At 34.5% G+C, this 19,859-nt stretch overlaps 1 protein-coding gene across 4 annotated transcripts in view; it reads left to right on the top strand.

The window, feature by feature from the left end:
* Positions 1 to 19,859, top strand: part of SGCZ (sarcoglycan zeta) — a 530,884-nt gene that overhangs the window by 476,679 nt on the left and 34,346 nt on the right. For all 4 annotated transcript variants that reach the window (XM_030023778.1, XM_030023769.1, XM_030023788.1 and 1 more), the window contains exon 5: positions 4,040 to 4,162. In XM_030023778.1, coding sequence (XP_029879638.1) covers positions 4,040 to 4,162 — 123 coding nt within the window. The remainder of the gene's footprint in view (positions 1 to 4,039; positions 4,163 to 19,859) is intronic.

Raw genomic sequence — 19,859 nt, 5'->3', positions numbered from 1 at the left:
CACTACCATCATCACAAAAAATTTCTTCCTTATATCTAGTCTAAATCTACCTTCTTTTAGTTTAAAACTATTACCCCTTATCCTATAACAACAAGCCCTTTGTTATGTTTTCATTACCTGTCTCCATAAATGAGCACGGTATTTTTACAAACAGCTCTTCAGACAGTGCTTCACATAAAGCAGAATGTGCTAAGTCTACCTGGGTTTATTACCTGTTATAGCACAAATATGCTGACTTACCTTTTTCTAGATGTTGTAGGAGGGATTTTCAGCTTTTTGTCCTCAGATTGTTTCCCCAAAACTTGGCAGAAGTATGCTCTCTGACTGTTGAAGTGAGACTTAAGGGCTCTCCCTCCTCCTCCTTGCTGCGATTTCCCTCCAAAGGAAATGCAGGCACTCAGGCAGGGTGCCTGACAGGCACACCAGTCCAGGTGATGCCACACCAGTCCAGCATGTGTGGGAGGACCAGATGCTAAGCACTATGAATGCACTTACTGGTAGGAACTGTTGTCATTTTAGGGACTGGTGGTACCCTTGTCTTGTGCAACATCTTTTCCTTCTGCAAAATTGGGGAAATAAGAATACCATTCTTTGTATATAGTGGTGTTTAAAGACTTTAAACTGTGTGATCTTCTTGATTAATGTGATAGTCTATCAAGTGCTATATTTGATAATATGTTCTGGTATGCAAGAGTTTCACATAGAATATTATGGTAGTTGTTAAGCAACCTGAAACCATAAGCTGATTGTTTTAAAATACAATTCGTATTTCTTGTTAACTGAAATTTACTTCTGAAACAGAATTCTTACCTATGCTTTCCAATAATGATTCCAAATGCAGCCCTCATGAAGTGTAATACATTCTATTCTAAGAGCTATCTTAGAAAAGAATGAAATTTACAAAATGATTGAAAACTAGACCTGTGCAGAAAAATTAATATACAATTCCAGAAGGGCTTTGAGATTTTGAAATCAAACTTGTGACTAAAACAGGAAAAATGATTGCTTCCAATTTTTCCTCAAAGGAATATATTTTAGGTCAATTTTAATACGGTTTTCATAAATTTAGCATATTTAATTGTATGCCTTTTAATTGTATGCCTTTTAAGTATTTCAAAATGAAGAACAAACATTTCTAAGCCAAAAGTAAACACTATTCCAAAAGTGTATCAAAATGGAATGTTTTGATAGCATCAGAATTTTTTTCAATTCTCAAAAAAAATTTCAACAGAAGCAGTAAGAAAATATATGTCAATGAATAAAAGATAGACATTGTAAAAGGCTTATATCAAATGCAAATGGTTTCTCTGCTTAGCATAGTAAGGCTATTTGATTTTGAACCTTTCAGTGTACAATCTTATTAGGGCAACCCAAACACCTTAGTAACAGGCCTGTTTTTTTCACCCTCCAGAGAACACAGTGGCAAAATATCAATGGCAAGATTGTTCTTCCAACTATAATGAAATGGTTAAATAGCAGCATGCATCCTTATTTCAAATATGAAGCTACCACTTATTTTGTCATCAATAATTTTACCAATGACTTTGATGTTATCTCTGACATCTTCCTTCGAACCACAAAGTTTCTGGAAGCACTCATAATCAACAAGCAAACATTGATCTCTTTAGCCTCTACAGGTCTTCCCATTTGGAACTATGAGAAGCGTTCTAGAATAAACACTTTTGTGCAGTGCTATCTAAAGAGGATTACACCTTGGTTTTGCTATTGTGAACAGTGTTTGCTCATGACTATCATATATCATTTTGAGCATTGAATCATGGCTGTGTGTAAATTATCAGTGGGTCGTATAATCTTCAAAAATAATCTATAAAAGGTCATCTATAATTTTTGCAAGTATTTTAAACCAGTCTACAATTTATTATATTTTCTCCCTCTTCCAAATGAATTAAATAGTAATATTATCTGGTTTATTACAGTTCTTACAGTAATCTGAGTTATGTGGTCATCCCAATTTCATAGAGTAACTGGATATAGTCAACAACAGTATGATTTATTTTGCAATGGAACTGTTTTGCAAAACAACATAGAAGCTTAACATATTTGCAAACTAAGAAGTAAAATTGAAAAAAATGATAAATTGACTTTCTAATTGCCTTTTATGTTTCTGCCTCTGGACAGATACACAAGAGTCTGTTGAACTCACCAGAGGCCTGATAAAGCCTAGATCTCACTGGGTTTCATAAAACAAGCATTCATATAACAAATAAATATAAATAAGTATTTAACAGCTTTTAAAAAAGATATCTTTACCTATGGTGGTGCAAAAGAATGGAGTATCCTTCCCAACTGTATTGCTAGCATGCATTGCTAGCTAAATGCCAGCATTTTAAACAAATAATTCAGATGTGCCTGGGGCAACACTGTCAGGGACACCACCACTGACCTTTAGAAAGTATTTAAGAGTAATGGATAAATTCAGTAAGACAGCTACGTGTGAATATATATTATGATTACATCTATCCTGATGGACAATTAGACTTTGTTGTACTTTTTATTAGTGAGCATCCTGGGATGTTTTTGAGATGTAGCATTTATCCCATGGCTCACATTAAGTTATCTGAAATCTGCCCTGTCTGTCTTTACAAAAATTTAGTATTTTTCAAAACAAAGCCAACAACCTGATTATCACCTTTAAAAGAAAGTTCAATTGTACAGAGAGAGGGAAAAACTACCATTTTACACTTTTACAACAGAATAAACATGTCTAACTTCAAGAAAATGAGGCATCACAAGTATTTTTATAATTCCTTTTCATTTTCTTTTTACATTAATGAATTAAAAATAACCAGAAATTTTTCACAGTACAATTGTAAGTTCATCTGAAAGTAAGAGGAACTGTTGTTTTGATTTTATAGCTGCTTCTGCAAATTAAGGCCTGCTATGGCAATTCCTCATCCAAAATTAGTTATTACAGCTTTTATATTTCTTCTTATATATCTTGATAATGTGCATTTGCATATTAAACTGAAAACTTCCACATTATGGAAGCAGGTGTTTTTTTACAAACATGTAAGCCAGACTGATAAACTGAAATGTCATACATGGATTTCTTTGCCCATAAAGCCTTCTCCATAATTTTTACCCATACAGAATTATGTGTCATTCCAGGTGTATATTAGAAATCTAATTAGAGATCAATGAGAAAATTGTCAGACAATTAATCCCTGAAATCTTGTAATTTGCCTTCCAGCTGGTTGTGCTATATGCATTTCATTGTTTTTCAACAGCATTTTCAGAACTAAAGATTTGCTTTCACTTATTAATAAAATAAAATAAACATTTTCAGAAACAATTTAGCAGACAAAAAACCCAAAGAATAAGGATAAGACCTGTAAATTGAAAAGCATAGTAAATTTAACAGAGTTTTGGTATCTGCAAACTTTTTTTATTGCACTGTTAGATGCAATTCCATAGGTCTGTTTGATTTCAGAATTATTTTAGGGTTTTGGAGCTTTGAGACATTTGGGAGCTTTGTTTCATAGAATATAAGATAAATTGTGATAGCTCAGCTCATCTTTTTTGTTTGTTTTGTTAGGTGGGGTTTTTTTGTTATTCCACTGTTCAAGTTTGCAGTAGAACTGAATGAAAAATACCTTCTTCTGCTGTGTTGATTTCTTGGTCTTTATGGAAGAGGCTCATATGTTATCTTTTTTCCCATTGGCAAGAAACTGCAATTTAAGCTGAGCAAACCCAAGAAAGCTCTGTCTGAACTGGTGTTTCAAGATCTCAGAGTTTAAGTACATTATAAATTCTTGTGTTGACTTCCACACATGGCACTGAAATAGATGTTTTTCATAGTTACTTTAAATTCTATCCTGATAAGCAGTAGTGAACTAGTTACTCTGTAAATTAATTTGACAATATTTTATAATACAAATTACCTACCAGGCTTACCGAAAGCCAAGTATTTTATAAAATCCTCATGTATTCAATATGTTTTGTATATTCCATGTATGCTGATGACTACTTTTATTCTTACAAAATATCTTAGCTGAAACATTCACTTCCTTGATTTCAGGAGCTGATGCTGTGGAGGCCCTGTGTAAGAGATTTGAAGTGAGGGCAAGTGAAGGTGGAAAAGTATTGTTTTCTGCAGATGAAGATGAGATTGTCATTGGAGCCGACAGACTGAAAGTAACAGGTAAGGTAATAATAAGGTTTCGAAATGGATGTAAACTTTTGGGGCTTTTGGTTTGTTTGTTTGTTTGTTTGTTTTTTAATACCTGTAGTAATAATTAATCTGTCATTCTTCTACAAAATTTTCATCCACTGGAGAGGAAGAAGTCTTCTCATCATCAGTGATTGTTTGACCAACCAAAAGACTTTGCACACAATTCCTCTAAAGGCAGATTTGAATTTAAACTCTGCAGGACCAACTATGGTACAAATCACCCTTACCACAGTGATTTGGCTTTTATATGTTACCATTAAGCATTGTTTTGTGGTACCTATGCCATTTGTTTAGGTAATGCCTCTTCACAATGATAAAAACTATTGTTATATGGTATGACCTTTGTTTTTTCTGTATCCAAAGTACCAAGTCTAACTTCCATGTGAATTAAGGGTGTGTACACTGCTTTACTTTAGGAGGCTCAGCTGAAGTGTAGTAAGTAGAAACTTTGTCTTGAATATTTGTTCAATAAAATAAGAAAAATAATTCTAATTGGCATTTACTGTCATAATTACATATATGTATATATTACTAATTCATTTAATATTAGAAATGTGTGAGCTTATTAAAAAAAAAAAAACAACAAACAAACAAAAAAAAAACCCCAAAAAAGCGGATACCTAAGTTTGTTTTAGATGAATGCTTTAACTTGGACTGCTTAATAAAATCTTACCTGAACTTAGGTTGGACTTGAGCTATCCACTCATAATCGAGAATAAGATACAAAACTTGAATTGCTTCACCAGTCAGGGGTGTTTAGCTTTAGGTCAGTCTATATCTGGGGATGCCTGCTTTAGAGAGTTTGAAATCAACCTACTAGTTTGAAAGTTCAATTGTGTAGAAAGTATAAGATGGTTCTGGTTTATGATTATTGTGATAAGATATCCCTTTCTGGTCTGTAAAATGTAAGAAATGCATTATCAGCAACTTTAAACATTTTAAAAAGAAATATTAGGTAGTTCTACTTCTGTGTAATGCCAGATATAGCATTAACATAGATCCAGGAAGTCCAGAGTCAACCTATGACTGAACTTTCTTCATAAGCCTCGAGATGGTTGCTTGGCAGTATATGTGGGATAACTTTTCTTCCTCCTTCATTCCTATCTGACCTCTGTCTATCTTCTCTAGCCAAGCAATCTTTTTTAATACTGCTAAGCCAAAAGAAAAGGCTTTTACAAGCAGGCAGTTTAGTGATGTTGCGGTATCCAATATAATCCACTAAATTGTACTGGTTTACCACATGTGGGATTAGGAGAGGGAGACATCAGTGTTTTGTTGAGTCAACAGCAATTCTTCATAGATAGTAGTTGTACAAGAGTTTTACCATAGTAAAACCTAAGACAATAACTGGAATAACACATGAAGAAAAAAGACAATGATACTGAATCCTGCTAAGGTTCAAACTTGTTCAGAATATTAAATACTGAGAAAGTTAATCTTAAACATACAATCCACACAGGAGATTTCAAAGTATCTATCATAAGCTAAAAAATAAACCATCTTACAAATGGCACTGAGGATTATATTTCCTGTCATTAAGAAATGCAATCATAAGTTGTAGATGTCATGGTAATTTTTTTTAATCAGACTTCAAAAGCAAAGCACTGCTCAACTGTCTTCAACTTCAAAGTGGCTTGAGTTCCCACAGCACCTGTTGACATCAGTGGCATAGAAAGTAGAACAACTAATGAAAAATTTATTCAGTGATGCTTAGCATGGGATATAAGATTGTTCCTTGTGAAAAGAACAGGTTTTCCTCCTTAATTCAAGACATACACTTGACTGCATGTGTATTTATATTAAGTTCCCCGGCCCAAATTAAAAAAAAAGAAGAAGAAAAAAAAAAAAGAGTAGAGGCTGGGAAAACCTAAGTTAATACTGAGTTTCAGGGATTACTGTATACCTGTTGAGTCCTACCAGAGAATCTTACTACCAGAGTTGTTTGTACAGGTATCTGATTTTCCTTCTGTGGCTAAAATGAAAAATAAACAAGAGTTAGGATTGAATTTTCAAAGAAATTCTTTTACTGAACTAGAAAAATTATTTTAGGGTTAAAACAATAAAAACATTCACTTTACTTGCGCACACACACAAAAAGAAAGCTCTAAGCAGCATTTAAATATCATAAAGAAAATATGCATATTGGAGGATTTATCCGGTTCTAAGTGTTGCCATTTACATCATGAAGTTAAATACAAATTGTATTCCATTAAACAGCCTAATGTCCAACATTTTGGGCAATTTCTTCAGAAAAATTTTTTAAGGTGTTTTGTAATTGTAAGTTGAAAAAATAATTTACTTTTAAAAAACACTTGAAAAATATTTTCTTCTTTTGTGTTTATTCAAAAGTAATTTAATGAATATGGGATCATTCTTTCTAATCTCTGGATAATCATCTTGTCTTGAAATCAGGTTTCATTAGTAAACTATCTTATAATGAGGCTATAAAAGGCTAGTTTCAAAATTTTATGCTTTAAATCCCTAGGGCCCACTTTAGATTAACCCTTCCGTCATCTTGTTAGAGAAGAAAAATATTATCCCACAGAATTAAGAGTATTAGATTTCTAAATGAATGAGCATTTCTGAAAGGCTTAGATGGAATAACATCATATACCAATTTCTGTATCCCTAAAAGGCTTTTTGCAGCTAAGTACTAATCTGCAGCCAAATAATAAAGCTATAATGAAACATCTCCGCTTTACTGTTGACTTCAGTCTAAAGCTGAAATTATTTAGCATAGATTTCCCAATGGAGACTAAAAGTTGTATGATCCATGCAAGCTCAAGAAAAGTATTTTTAAAAAAAAATCTCCAGAAGGGTAAGAAAAGAAAAAATTCTATCTTTATGGAAAAATAAAATAACAAAATCTTTCTTTCATACAGTAGCTCTCTGAATTTTGTCCAAAGATTGTGTGATACCTTTAAATTCTTCAGCAAACACATGAAAGGTGATGAGTCCCTGTGAGTTGCATCAATCAGATTGCATTACTCTATATGGCATGATATGACTGATGAAACCTGGCAAGGCATCATAATGTCAAACATCAACCAGAAATTTTTTTTAGTGTATTTTCTCAAGCCTGTGTTTTGATAATCATGGTGCCTTGGGGTGAATAGAGGAAAGGAGTTATGGAAGAACAGAGAAAACAAAAAATGAATATCAAAAAGCAAAAATAAACTGCGCTTATTTGGAGAAGAAACTCTCACATGTAGTTATTTAAGTGGGGTACTACAATGAAAACCTGATTTTATTTTCTTGCTTAGCTGTCAAAAGTGTCTCTTTGGAAACACTTCACTGTGAATGGGTCCAATAAATGATGCATTTTGGTAATTAATTTTCTAAAGCATGCCATTTCATGGGCAGTTATAAACTACTATGACAATGTGGGATTTATTTTATATGATTTTTTCTCAGTTCAGAAGAATGCTTTTGTAATGTACTGCTTTAAAAAGCAATCTATCATAAGGCAGTATAAGAAATTCTTGATTAATAAAAACTTGAAAGATTAAGTTTCCAGTTTCTCATTGATTATTTTTGTAGCATTTTCATTTGTAAATTTTTATATAAGCAGCCTATTCCTGGGAGAAAGGTATAGTAGAAACATGCTAGTAATCCAGATATTAATATATTTCGCAGATAAGAAAATATGGAGTCAGAAGTAGTACTTTTTCTTTTAGAGATATTGCAGCTATATATTTCCCTTTTAAGGGTCTCTCACTTTAAAATTAGGCAGTTGGCTGATTTAATTTAGACTTCTTACTCTTTCTTCCATCATTATGTTTGCTTTTTCTTTTAACTGTGTTAGGTCTTTTCTACTGTATCATTCAAGGAAAGAATAAAAAAGATTCAACCTTTGCTTTGTGCCCCTTTGTACAGGGATCTCTCTTACCACCAAGCTTAACATGTGTCATAGAGCTTTGTAGGGAGGGAAGTGAAAGGCATGATGAAGTAAACATACTGCTGAAGAGCTGGGAAAGAAGCAGGAATAAGGAGCTGAGCTTCTGGTGGGCTCACAGGTTCCTTTCTGCACATGGTTAAACATTTCTCCATCCCTTATATTCACCCTGTCCCAATGAATGGACCACATCTATAGCATTGTGGAGTCTTCTTCGCTCCTCCTGCAGTTACAGAGCAAGAGTATCTGTTTGACTTTTACTTCTGTTATTTAAATCTTAATACAAAGTTTTCTGCCCTATGCTTTTACTTCATATCTCTTTTAATTGCAATACCATCTCTCTAAGATATTCTTGTAGCAGAACTTGAAAACACTGTATTGGTCACACTTGGTGAGAGTACAAGCATATATCGTGACTCTGCTTTATCCTGCCAGAGTACTTTTGAGAAAACAGATTAAGAAGGCCTAGCTTAATATACATTTTTCTGAGACACAGCTACGAAAGACGGTTGTAATTCTTTCTATAAAAATTTACACTTTTTTCTTAATCCAAACTTGTAGTTAGCAGCTGTATAAGAAATACTAAGCAAAGTGGAGGCTGTCTAGTTATATTCAAAGGAAAACTACTTATTTTAGACAATGTAACAGGTTTTTTTCTCCTCTGACTTTTGAGGTGGTTTGCTCAGTTAAGGGTAAAAACACATTATCAGAAACTTCTCTTTTCCATTAAACTGACAATGTTTTACTCAAATTATACAAACATTTTGCTTTTTTGAAAAGTATTTCTTTCTCTCTGATTTTTGAAGAAGAGACTGCAATTTAATTCTCGTATTGTCTCCTACATGTTCTTCTGATCTCTATAATTCTTTCAGACTTAGCTATAGTGTTCTTTATTTAACCATGGTTTTGTCTCTAACCCTTCTTCCAGGACCCATAAAAACAATAGCATAACTTGATTTGTTACAGGTTTAGGTACCACCTTCTAAAGCAGTTATACTTGCACATGTGACTTTTTTATTAATCATGTTTATAAAAGGCAAGGCAAAAATGGATTTGCAAATTAAACCACATAGGTAGGTCTTCCATCAGAAGCCATTGCTGTTCTGCAGTCAAATCCAATTATGTTTTCTAGATGCAGCAAATAAGCTGAATCACTTTTTCTGAATAACCCAGTCTAGATTGTTTGGAAAATATTACTCACCTTTATGGAGAATTAATTTATTTTGTTTCCTATTACTTTCTTAACTGCTGGCTTATTTTCTTTCATCCCTTATTGCTGCATGTCTGACTGGTATCTGTTTTAGCACAGGACCTGAACTCCTGCTAATTCAAAGTTTGTCAGTTAATGTTTTACCAAGATTTTAGTAATAGCTCTGTAGAGTTCGACTGCTTGCATAATTTATTGAAACACAAAACTTTTCAGATATATGGAGCTCCATGTCTGTATTGTGTGAGCTGATATAATTAGTTGAAGAACACTTTGTTTCCATATTTCAAACATAATAATAGATATCATCGTGGGAATTGCAATTGTAATAAGGCTTGCACATAGTTGCTAGCAGTAGTAGGAGAAAAAAAAAGAAAAAGCATAAAAACTTTGCAGACCGTTACGACTTGCAATGAGCCTTCTTCCTTGTCGAATAGCAAAGTTATGTAGAAAGACAGAAGTCGGAGAAGGACAGGAGTTAGCATACTTCAGTTTTAACGGAAACTTTCTCACATTAGTAGCAGGACATGTGTAGGTCAAATCTACTTTGACACCAGAACAGTGTTAAGGGAAAATCTGTGAAGGGCTGCAAGTATCTTTTTCGTTACACTAAAGTATATGCTTATAGTGGGTTCAGTATGGGTTTGATCAGAGCCATTTACTTTACTACATGAAAGATGAGAGCCTTGATGTATCAAGGAAACTTCAGAAGATACCTACATACTTATATTCTAATAATATTCTAACAATATCCAGAATTAACATGCAGAGGAGTGCATCAGTACCTAGGTTTGATTTTAAGATTAATCTGTAAGACTGTGAGTCTGCAGGTCATTGAAATTTAGAAAGGTCTTCCAGAGTAGTTAAAAGGAAATGATGAAGTAGAAATATGGCTTATGGCTATAAAAAGAAAATATGACAGAAATATGAGGAAATATATGTGAATTGCAAATTAGGTTGGAAAAGTAGAAATAAAATATTTATAACAAGTACTGAAGTGTAGAAGAATAAATGATTATTTGATGTATGTTTTTATTACAGTAGGCGTATATCTAGTGCCTTCAGAAGCTGAATAGGAATTTCAGTATGAATGGGAAAGAAGATCTTGGATTTGCCACATTCAGTTGGTGGATTGTCATTCAGGACAGATGGAGTTTGGAGAGTGGAGTGGCACAAGATGAAGGGAAGCACTTAATCACTTTAAGCTGGCTTACGCAGCCAAATTATGTGACTGCAGTAAAACTACTGTATTTGATGTTATAATAAAAAGATAAACCCTTAAGTAGATAATGCCAGACTCTCAGTACTCTGAACACTGAATGAACCAGAATTCTTTTATCATCATCTGTCAGTAACAAAAATGCATTACATATATAGAATTTCTGTGTTTCCTCAGTAATGACTACATTAATATGTACCCTAAAATGTACTGGAATAATAAGGTTTCTGATAAGCTTATTTAGATCTCAAGGAAGCACTTAATGTCCAGATTTGTCCGTATGAGAACTCTGACTGAAAGATAATATTATTGCAGAAGTCTAACCTCTTGGCAACAGAGCAACCTGTCAGAGCATTACTCTTGAGGTACAACTATAGAGCTGATTACAAGCAGATATACGTGAGCTCCAAGCTGTCTATGAACTGGAAGTTTTATAGGCAGGCTAAAAGTGGTGAGACTAAATAAATAAATTTCTTATCCGGGAGATTGCACAAATAGATCTATATCTTCTAGTTAAGGGTAGAATGCATCCAGCTATCTCAGATTACAACTGTGTAAACTTACATCAGCCTGCAGGTGACTATGTAGATTGTTGGGGGATGACATTGTCCTAAGGATAATAACCGTTTGTTTGCAAAAGAAAGATTTTGATTTTTGGGGACTTAAACAAAACCATTCCAAGGAACAGAATGATTGGTCTCAGGAATGTATGTAAAGAGAAAGAAACTTGATAAAAGAAGTTTCTCTGAAAAAGCAGACGAACATGCAAGCAGTTCTGCAAGCCCAGGAAAATATGTTCAATTTCTTACAGCCTTTCTACTGAAAAATACTCAACAAGGCTGTTTATAGACAGAGACATAGAAGGAGCGAGCATATAGTCAGGCAAGAGAAAGGAAAAGGAAGGGAAAAAAAACCAGCAAAATGACACTCTTTTGATGTTTAGGTAGAGGAAAATCATCCTCTACCTAGAGTCAACCTTTCTGTAATCCATGCTTTCTGAATGCCTCTCCTTCCATATTCAGCTTTTTATTTCTTCTTTTTTCAGGATAACATCAGTTATAAGAGCAGACAGATTTCAATCCTTTCCTCTCCTTCTGGGCTGTAATCTATTTAATTCTATTAAATAGGGCTTATGTTTTTGAGCTGATTCTGTACTTGTCTGAGCTCTTCCTCTGCAGAACACAACCAGTAGCTTCCAAAGTTAGTGAAGAGACTATTCACTCTGTTCTGGTACAGGGTAGTATTGATCCAGAGACTGGTTCTAACTTCCAGATTGAATCTGGTTTTTGGGTTAAACCTTTGACACCAAGATTAAGATATTGGATATTTGTGACCAATGTTAGAATGAATATTTTGGGGAAAAACTGCCAATATCTACTTCCTATTCCCAATCATATTCCACATTCCCTGTTGAAGGACTGTGCGGAGTCCAGAGATGCAATTTAAAGTAGTTCTAGTTTTGAAGAGTCTGAATTGCATGATACCAGGCAAATCCACATGGCCTTTGTAAGGGTCAAAGCCCAGTGGAAAATTGCCCCATTATTAGTAAGCTGAAATAACTCTTAAATCAAACCAAACCAGCTTGTTTGGAAAACACACACTAAACATTCAGAAGGTTTTGATGCAGGAAGTGGATATGAATTGGGTTCAGATTTTGTAGTAAAATTCTAATTCTTAAAACCTGAGCTAAGCCTGTGACTCACATGCCCTCAGGCTTTGGTAGTTTTGGAAATGCACATTTAAATTACAGCAGTCAGAACCATCACTATTTTTAAGATACAGCTACTCACAGGAGGGAAAGGTGAATCATAAAGGCATTCCCATTTTCTTTTTTTTGCCTTAAAGTACTTGCTTGTGAGTTATTTCTGCCTGGAAACAAAATTCTGTTGTTGGAGATAAGGGTCAGGCTGCAAAGCAAGGTAGGATTTAGGTTCAAGGAAAAGTGTATTTGGCTCCAAAGACTCATCCTATAATGATGACACTACAGGCCAAAAATATCTTGCTTTGTCCTGGAAGAGTATTCTCATTAGATGCTAGAAAATGAGATCATTTGGATTTGAATTTGTAAAGCCTTCAGAATAGGAGGAATACTATTAAATTTATAGGAACTATTGCAGGCATCTGACTTTTCCCAAACAATATAGAGACGTACCTTTTAGTGTGAGCCATGTAATACATGTCAGAACTGCACTTTGTTTTCTCTGAATCCTATCTGAAACCACTACAAAGTGGCTTTTTTATTTTTATCCAACCTTAAGGCAAATTTTTCACCCAAATTGCAATGCAAGCTAATGTATTTAGTAGCCGTAAACTGCATGGTGAAATTATACAAGAGTATGTCATGACATACATCATACTTTCAAAACTTATGTGAATGAAAGAGAAGATATTGACTCTAAATTTAGGTAGGAATCAGCAGAAAGAATAAATACAAAAATCTTCAGAGGGAGGTACTGTTTGAGTCCATGGCAGTCACAGTTTGAAACAAAGCTTTACTCAGAGGAAAAGTTAGCAGATTTCCACCGGTAACATCTCAGACTTCACTGTTATCTGTAGATCTGTTTACAAAGCAGGTATGCAGTCAAAGCTATGAAGAACTTACATTCAAATAATTTCTGCTCTGCAATACATCTCAAAGCTTATTCACAGCAGACTCCTATAAGCTAGGAATAATTTCACCCACAGGAAGCAACCCTAGAAAAAAAATTGTATCACCCATGAAAATATGGCCTTTGGCCTTCAATCTACGTTGTGAATTTAAATTCCTATCCTCATTGTGGCTAATGACGAGTTTACATTGCACAGTGTCTGACAGCATTAAATTCACCACACCGAGGCACAAACATAATAAGTCATCATTTGGCTCTAGAAAAATATCATCAATGTATATAGGCCTTTGTATTTGAATTAAAAGTATATAACAATGTGGCTTTGCTCAAGATTCAGAAAGTACAGAAGTGTGTACATGTGTATAAAGATTAAGAAGTGTAGATAGAAATGTATAACAATTCAGAATGGGTAATGTAGATTCCAGAAGGAAGAGTGGCAAAAATCAACATATATTCTATAAAAGAAATTAATTATATGTGGTAAGAATCATCTCATAAAAAGAGAAGGAAGTAAAAAACCTCAACATCCAGGCAGAAATGGATGCATCTGAAGAATGTACAACTGCTCTGACATTCAAAATGCAAATGGATTTATACTTCATGGGTACTGATGAAAGAGCAAAGAACCTGTGTGGTAGTGTTGACCACCAAACCAAAAAGATTATACAGATGAAGTTTTTTATAAACAAAAAGAATCATCTAATGCACAGGGCCTGATGACAGCATTTTGGAATGTTTGGGGGCTTCTTGTTTCCTTTAACTACAGAAACAGATTTCTGTTAGGAAAAAAAGTGATCAAGATGCAGATTGTACAAAAGATTTATAGATTATAAGGATGGCACAGTGTTGAAAAAGTAATATAAGGAGTGTTGCTGATCAGTGGGGAGGAATTGAGAATGTGAAGGTGGAATGAAATCTGAGAGAGGGCAACTACCATGTAATGACAACATCCCCTGTTTGAAAGTCACAGGGAAAGACAACGGCAAAACAAAAATCAAATTGACCTCCAGAGGTCAATTTTAAAACCTCTGAGAATTCCTAAGGTGCACTGGAGTCCTCAGAAAACGAGTTAGGAAACATTTTGGATCAGAAGCTGAAGAGCATTATGTGATGCAAGAAAGTCAAATATGAAGCTAGAATGTGTAAACAGGAGTAGAGACTGCAGATCTTCTAGCCTGTTCAACATTGGCAAGGTCCTCTCCAAAGTGCTTAGTCCAGTTTGGTGTACCATTGTTCAGTAAACAACCCGATAGAATCCAGAGCCATGAGATTGATTAGCTGTCCAGAAGCATGATCTCAGGGAAGAGAGAAAAAGATGGTGCTGTTCAGCTTGAAGAAAAAATTATCAAAGGGAATATGATATCAGTCTTGAGGCCTTGAGAAACAGCCTGTTGAAAAACAAGGGAAGCTCTCTGTAAGTTAAAAAAGAAAAACAAGACTTTTTTAATGGAAACAATAGTGAAATACTGGAATAGTTTGGCTGTAGAGCATGTAGAATTACCTTTTCTTCTGCAGAACAAATTATACCAACATCTGTTGAAGATGAGCTGGTTGATCCTGATTTGGTTTTGAACTTAATGATCATAGCAAGGAATGAGCCCTAGAGGAGATCAGATATTTTTTCTTTTTATCTCTAGTCACAAGCAAAATAATATAAATTCAGTAAAATTTGTTCTTTCTAACCTTAGGAGTAATGTCCTACTCTTTGAAGCTATCACTATTATAGGCAGGCACCACTTATAAGTTTGTGCTTGTTTAAAAGAAGACTTCTCTATATTAATTTTATTTTAAAGGTTGCATGTAGCTGTATTATTCACATATAATTGTTTATTACGTTAAATAATTTTAAGTGTTTCATATTATTTATTATTGCATTTTAATACTTTATGACTGACTAATATTTGGGGCTTTTTTGAGCTTTTATTTATCAGAACAATCAGTCACTACAGGAACCATGCCTCACACTTGAACTTATACCAAAAATCATAAAAATTTTTACATAAAAAACAAAAGTATTTTTGTGGGAGAATCATTTAAAGTTGATAAATGTAATGTGCATATTATTTACTAAGACCTTATAGAAAATGTGAAATTAGAAGATTATATGAGGTTTTTCTGTAAAACACTTAGCAAGATTAGATGGAGATTGCAGACAATTTAACAAGGTCAATTATGTTTCAGTAATGTCTAGAAGGTTCCAGTATAACAATACGCTGTTGTTGTTGTTCTACATGCAACACTGATAGAAGAATCAGAATTCTGGCAGAAATTTACAGCAGAAGATTCTTACTAGCGTGTTAGATACAGTCCTCTTCATAGTAGTTTTATTTATATTCTTTAAGGGTCTTTTTAGCTATAATACAGAGTTTAGTATGAAAAAAAACAGTTGGGTAGCATGACCAAAAAAGACATAAGTATATGCACTTGCACCTAGCTCTCCATTTGTATCTCTAACTAACCACTCACGAAACCTATCAATTACAAAACTCTCATTTTGACTTTTGCATAAAAGTGTTTGTGTTCAAGCTAAGTGTAAACTTCTTTTTTTCTCTTTTACAAAGTAAAAGAAAAACAACAGCAAATAATTGTATTCATTTCTTAAGATTTTCCTTTTCATTAAACAGAGGAACACTGAAGTCTCTCTGTGAATCCCTAGCAAGTCATAGCACAATGGGGCATTACGAGAGGGGTGGAATATCCTTCTGCTATAGAAGGAAGGGCATGCATCCCCAATCAAGGTCCAGCAAGTAGTGTTTGTACTGCCATACAACCAGCAACTACTTTCTTGGCTTTCTCTGCTGCCTTTCAGCATGTGCTTTCAGAGACAGGCAAGCTATTTACCAGCTCTACTGTCTGTGCTTCATGTACGCTTAACACCTTTGCTCTGACTTGTTCCGGGGAAGTCCTTCAGAGTTCTCATCCCTTCTACATGGCTGTTGACCTGTCACAGGTTGACCATTTCTGTCAACCAGTGACTGGTCAACAGCTTTATTTCTTTACCCCCATGAATACTTTTGTTTCTTGGGAGACCTGTCATTAAGATGAGCACAAGTCTTTCGGATAGAGCAGAACTTCATTATGTCCTACCACTCCTATTCAAAATTCTTCCATCTACCAGCCAAATCAGTTTTTCCCAGCAGGCACTTCTCCAAGGGGAAGCCTGCTTTTTCTGAGACCCGATCATCAGACAAGAATCTCAAGGTAAGTCTAAATAGTGTATGGGGATGTAAACAAGTTTTCCCCTTACTTGAAATCTAACTAAACACAATCTAGCCTGAATGGTCTTGAAACTGCTAATTGCATTGGTGTAGACCCGAGTCTGACTGAATTTCCCTTTATTCTCTGCAGCTATGTGATACTGTCTTTATGCCTAGTCAGGTATTCCTGGTGTAGAAACACATCCTCCATAGACCTTCTTCTACTTTGCCCTCTCTTGTAATCAATCCTTGAAGCTTTTCAAATGGGCTTCCCAGATCACAACGAGCATCCTTCTTGGTGAACCCCTCTCAATTTCTTCAGACCTCAGCTAGTCTCTTTCTTTAAGGAATTAATTTCTTTCTTCCTCTTACCTCTTTCTTAGACTTTAATTCCTAAATTTGGGTGTCACCTGGTCATTTAGGTCCAGGTAAATTGAACACAACAGGGACAGTAATATTATAGTCATAGGACTGATCTTAGGGCCCCTGACAGCCTAGCCTCTCCAAATGCACAAATATCACCAGACTCAGACAAGCTTCTAAGAATAGAACTAATACATTTTTTTAAAAATTGTGTTAAGCAGTTCCACTGTAGAAATGGGTGACTTTCCAGCTGTGAAACATCTGTGAACAAATTGCATTTATCTTGTATTTAATTGTTTGAATTTCAGTAATCAATTTATGATGATGATTTGATCATGATTACTTTTTTGTATCCTTGTTAGGATTTGAAATCCAAGCTCTTTTGACATAAGAACTATGTTTGTTTCATTATTGGATAAACTTAATCCTTGGAATTTAGTTGCCTGTGCAAAACTTGTAATTAAAATGCCAAGATTTATTTTGCCATACTCATTTTCAAAGCATTATGATAGCAAACATACTTGTCAGTAAATACATTCTATAGAAAATTTACTGAAAGCAAATATAAAGCAGATCATGATGCTTCTCCATCCTTGCCAGCCCCCGTCAACTGGAACTAGTACCCTGGAGCTTGAAATCAGCGTAAGGTTTGCCTTTTAATTGTTCAGGAGCAAGAATGAGCCCTGAATGAATAAACTAAATTGTTGCTTAAGTTCTCCAAAGTTTTTTAAAAGCAGCTATGAATTATATAGATTGTTATAATACACATATTTCTCACCCATGGTTTGTCATTTTAGTTGCCTCATTGGTTTGAGCACTTTTACATTTTTAAGAGCTACATTGCCCATCCTTTGGGTTTGAATTTGCAAGACCAATAGCTAAGCTATCTGGCAGTAATCTTACATTTAAATGTGTCCTTGAATTTTGGTCCTCTGAGTTGTACCACTGAAGCTAAAGCATACAATGAGCAATTTTGCAAGACTGGAGTAATAAATAGTTCTGAGGATCTTGGACAATGGCTGAGATTTTATTGAATCACTTTGTTTTCCTTCTGCACTAATCAGTATCCCCATTTATTAATTTATAAATAATCTAGCAAGGACCTCTTCCTATTTCATGTTTAAACTCCTTGGGGAAAAATTATCTTTTCACTTTCCTTCTCTGCTTTTCAATTAATCTACTTTTCACTAGCATATACTTTATGCTTGATACATTTCTAAAAGTCATTCTCATTAGTTTCATTGTCATTTCTAGTTTTTATTATTTTTTCCAAAAGCGTTAAATTTTTACTCTTTTTTTACATTATTATTTCATACTGTGCATTTGTGCATAGGACAGTGTGCAATTAATATATATTTTTTTCTTTGAGTGATCTCCTGTCAGGTCTTATTAACTATATTTGGTTTACTTGAACTGAGGTACAGAGTTTTGGGATATTCCATTCCAAACCTAGGCGATCAGAGCTAATCTAGGAATGCAGACTTTTTGGTTCCTGTTTGAATAAATGCTGTTACAGTCAAGTACACTGGTCCAAACTGTATGCTTTGATGAGGTGGGCATTCCTAGGTATGATACTGAGCAAAGTTAGTGCCAAACTGCAGTGTTTTGAAACAAAAAGCAACACTACAAAACAGTGTCATTTCACAGGATTAATTCACAAAATGGCATTAGAACTGTATGAATGGAAGAACACACAACAAATGTGGCTGGTTTTGATCATATCTTGGCAAAGTAAAGCATCCATGGTTAACCACGCTGACATTCTAAAGTAACACTATACAGCTACCTTTTCATCTTACTGGAGAGAAAATGAAAATAATTTGGTTTGGGCCATAAAAAGAGACCATTCTGTTGTCCTTTATTTCCTTCTGTGTACAGTTCCTCTTTGCATAGGGGATTTTCCCATACTTCTATTTTAGAAGTTAGTTACTTTTGGTGTGTATTTTCAACTTCACTTTTGAGTAAGATTCTGTACAGTGAGGGGAATATGAGAAAGCTACATGAATAAGTACACTTCACTACAAGAAGGGATAGGATGAATGAGCTTAGCAAGGCAAATCAATTAGAGACCTCTCCTTTCAGAAATCATCATACTGGAGTTGGTAGCCCACACTAAAACCTCCATGTCAATGTTTCCTGATGGTGTATGTTACATTCATAGATAAACTGAGGTGAACATGCGTACCATAAATTTTACTGTTTTGATATACAAAGAACAATTGTATTGATCCTGTCAATGGTAATATCAGTAATATGTATAGTGGGATATGTTTTTCTAGCTGTTCCTACTTAGAAAGCATTAGAATTCAGCATTATGGTAACTGTACTTTAGCAAATATCCTGCTTTTCATTGAAGCTATTAGATAGCAGGTTTGTAAAACATTTGAAACATATTTTGTGAGCATGCTAGGAAAAGACTGTTAGAGCATAGATCTAAGCGCACACGTACACACACACACAAAATCATGCACACACAAATGCCTTTCAGTTCTTCCTGGCAGCCTTATTCCTTTACAAATGCCAAAATGTCATTTAGCTCAAGTGGAGACTTTGCCCTTAAGTCATCATCACTCTAAACCAATCTGATACATAAAGTGTGATAGAAGTGACAGCAAGTACTATAGGTTACACCACTTACAGTGTCACTTGGAATAGTGCTTTTTCAAGTCCTTTTTCTGCATCTTTTTCTGCAAAGCAAGTATGTTATGGTGGTCAAAGGTCTAGGTATAGCAGCACGTAAAGCTTTCAAAGTACCTAGACATCACGCTAAGACACAATATCAACAAAGCAAAACATTGGCGGTATCCGAATGCTAAGTTTGTTTGAAAAAGTCCTTTCCCAATTTATGGTCGAATGCAGGAGGTGGGATTGGTAGTTACATCTGAAAGTCTTTTCTCATTACACATCAAAGGGAAACACCTTTTTTAAAAATACTCATTTTCATATCAAGCACACCAGTTGTATTATTTTTGCTATTTTTATCTTAGCAGCATTACCAAATGATGGACTACTTTTTTAATCTGTTTTTACACTCTCAGTGTGGAGCAGAGAAAACGCAATAGATAAAGCATACTGTGCAGAAAGAGTATTTATCAACAAGTTTGTTTCATGTTTTAGCTGTCAGGACTGTTTTCAGGCTTTTTATAGTTGCAATTTTTTTTCTTCTCACTGTCATTC

This window comes from Aquila chrysaetos, chromosome 1 (assembly GCF_900496995.4).
Source record: "Aquila chrysaetos chrysaetos chromosome 1, bAquChr1.4, whole genome shotgun sequence".
NCBI classification, from domain to species: Eukaryota; Metazoa; Chordata; class Aves; order Accipitriformes; family Accipitridae; genus Aquila; species Aquila chrysaetos.
Note: the sequence above shows the minus strand (reverse complement) of the source record. Positions and strands in the feature narration are given on the sequence as shown.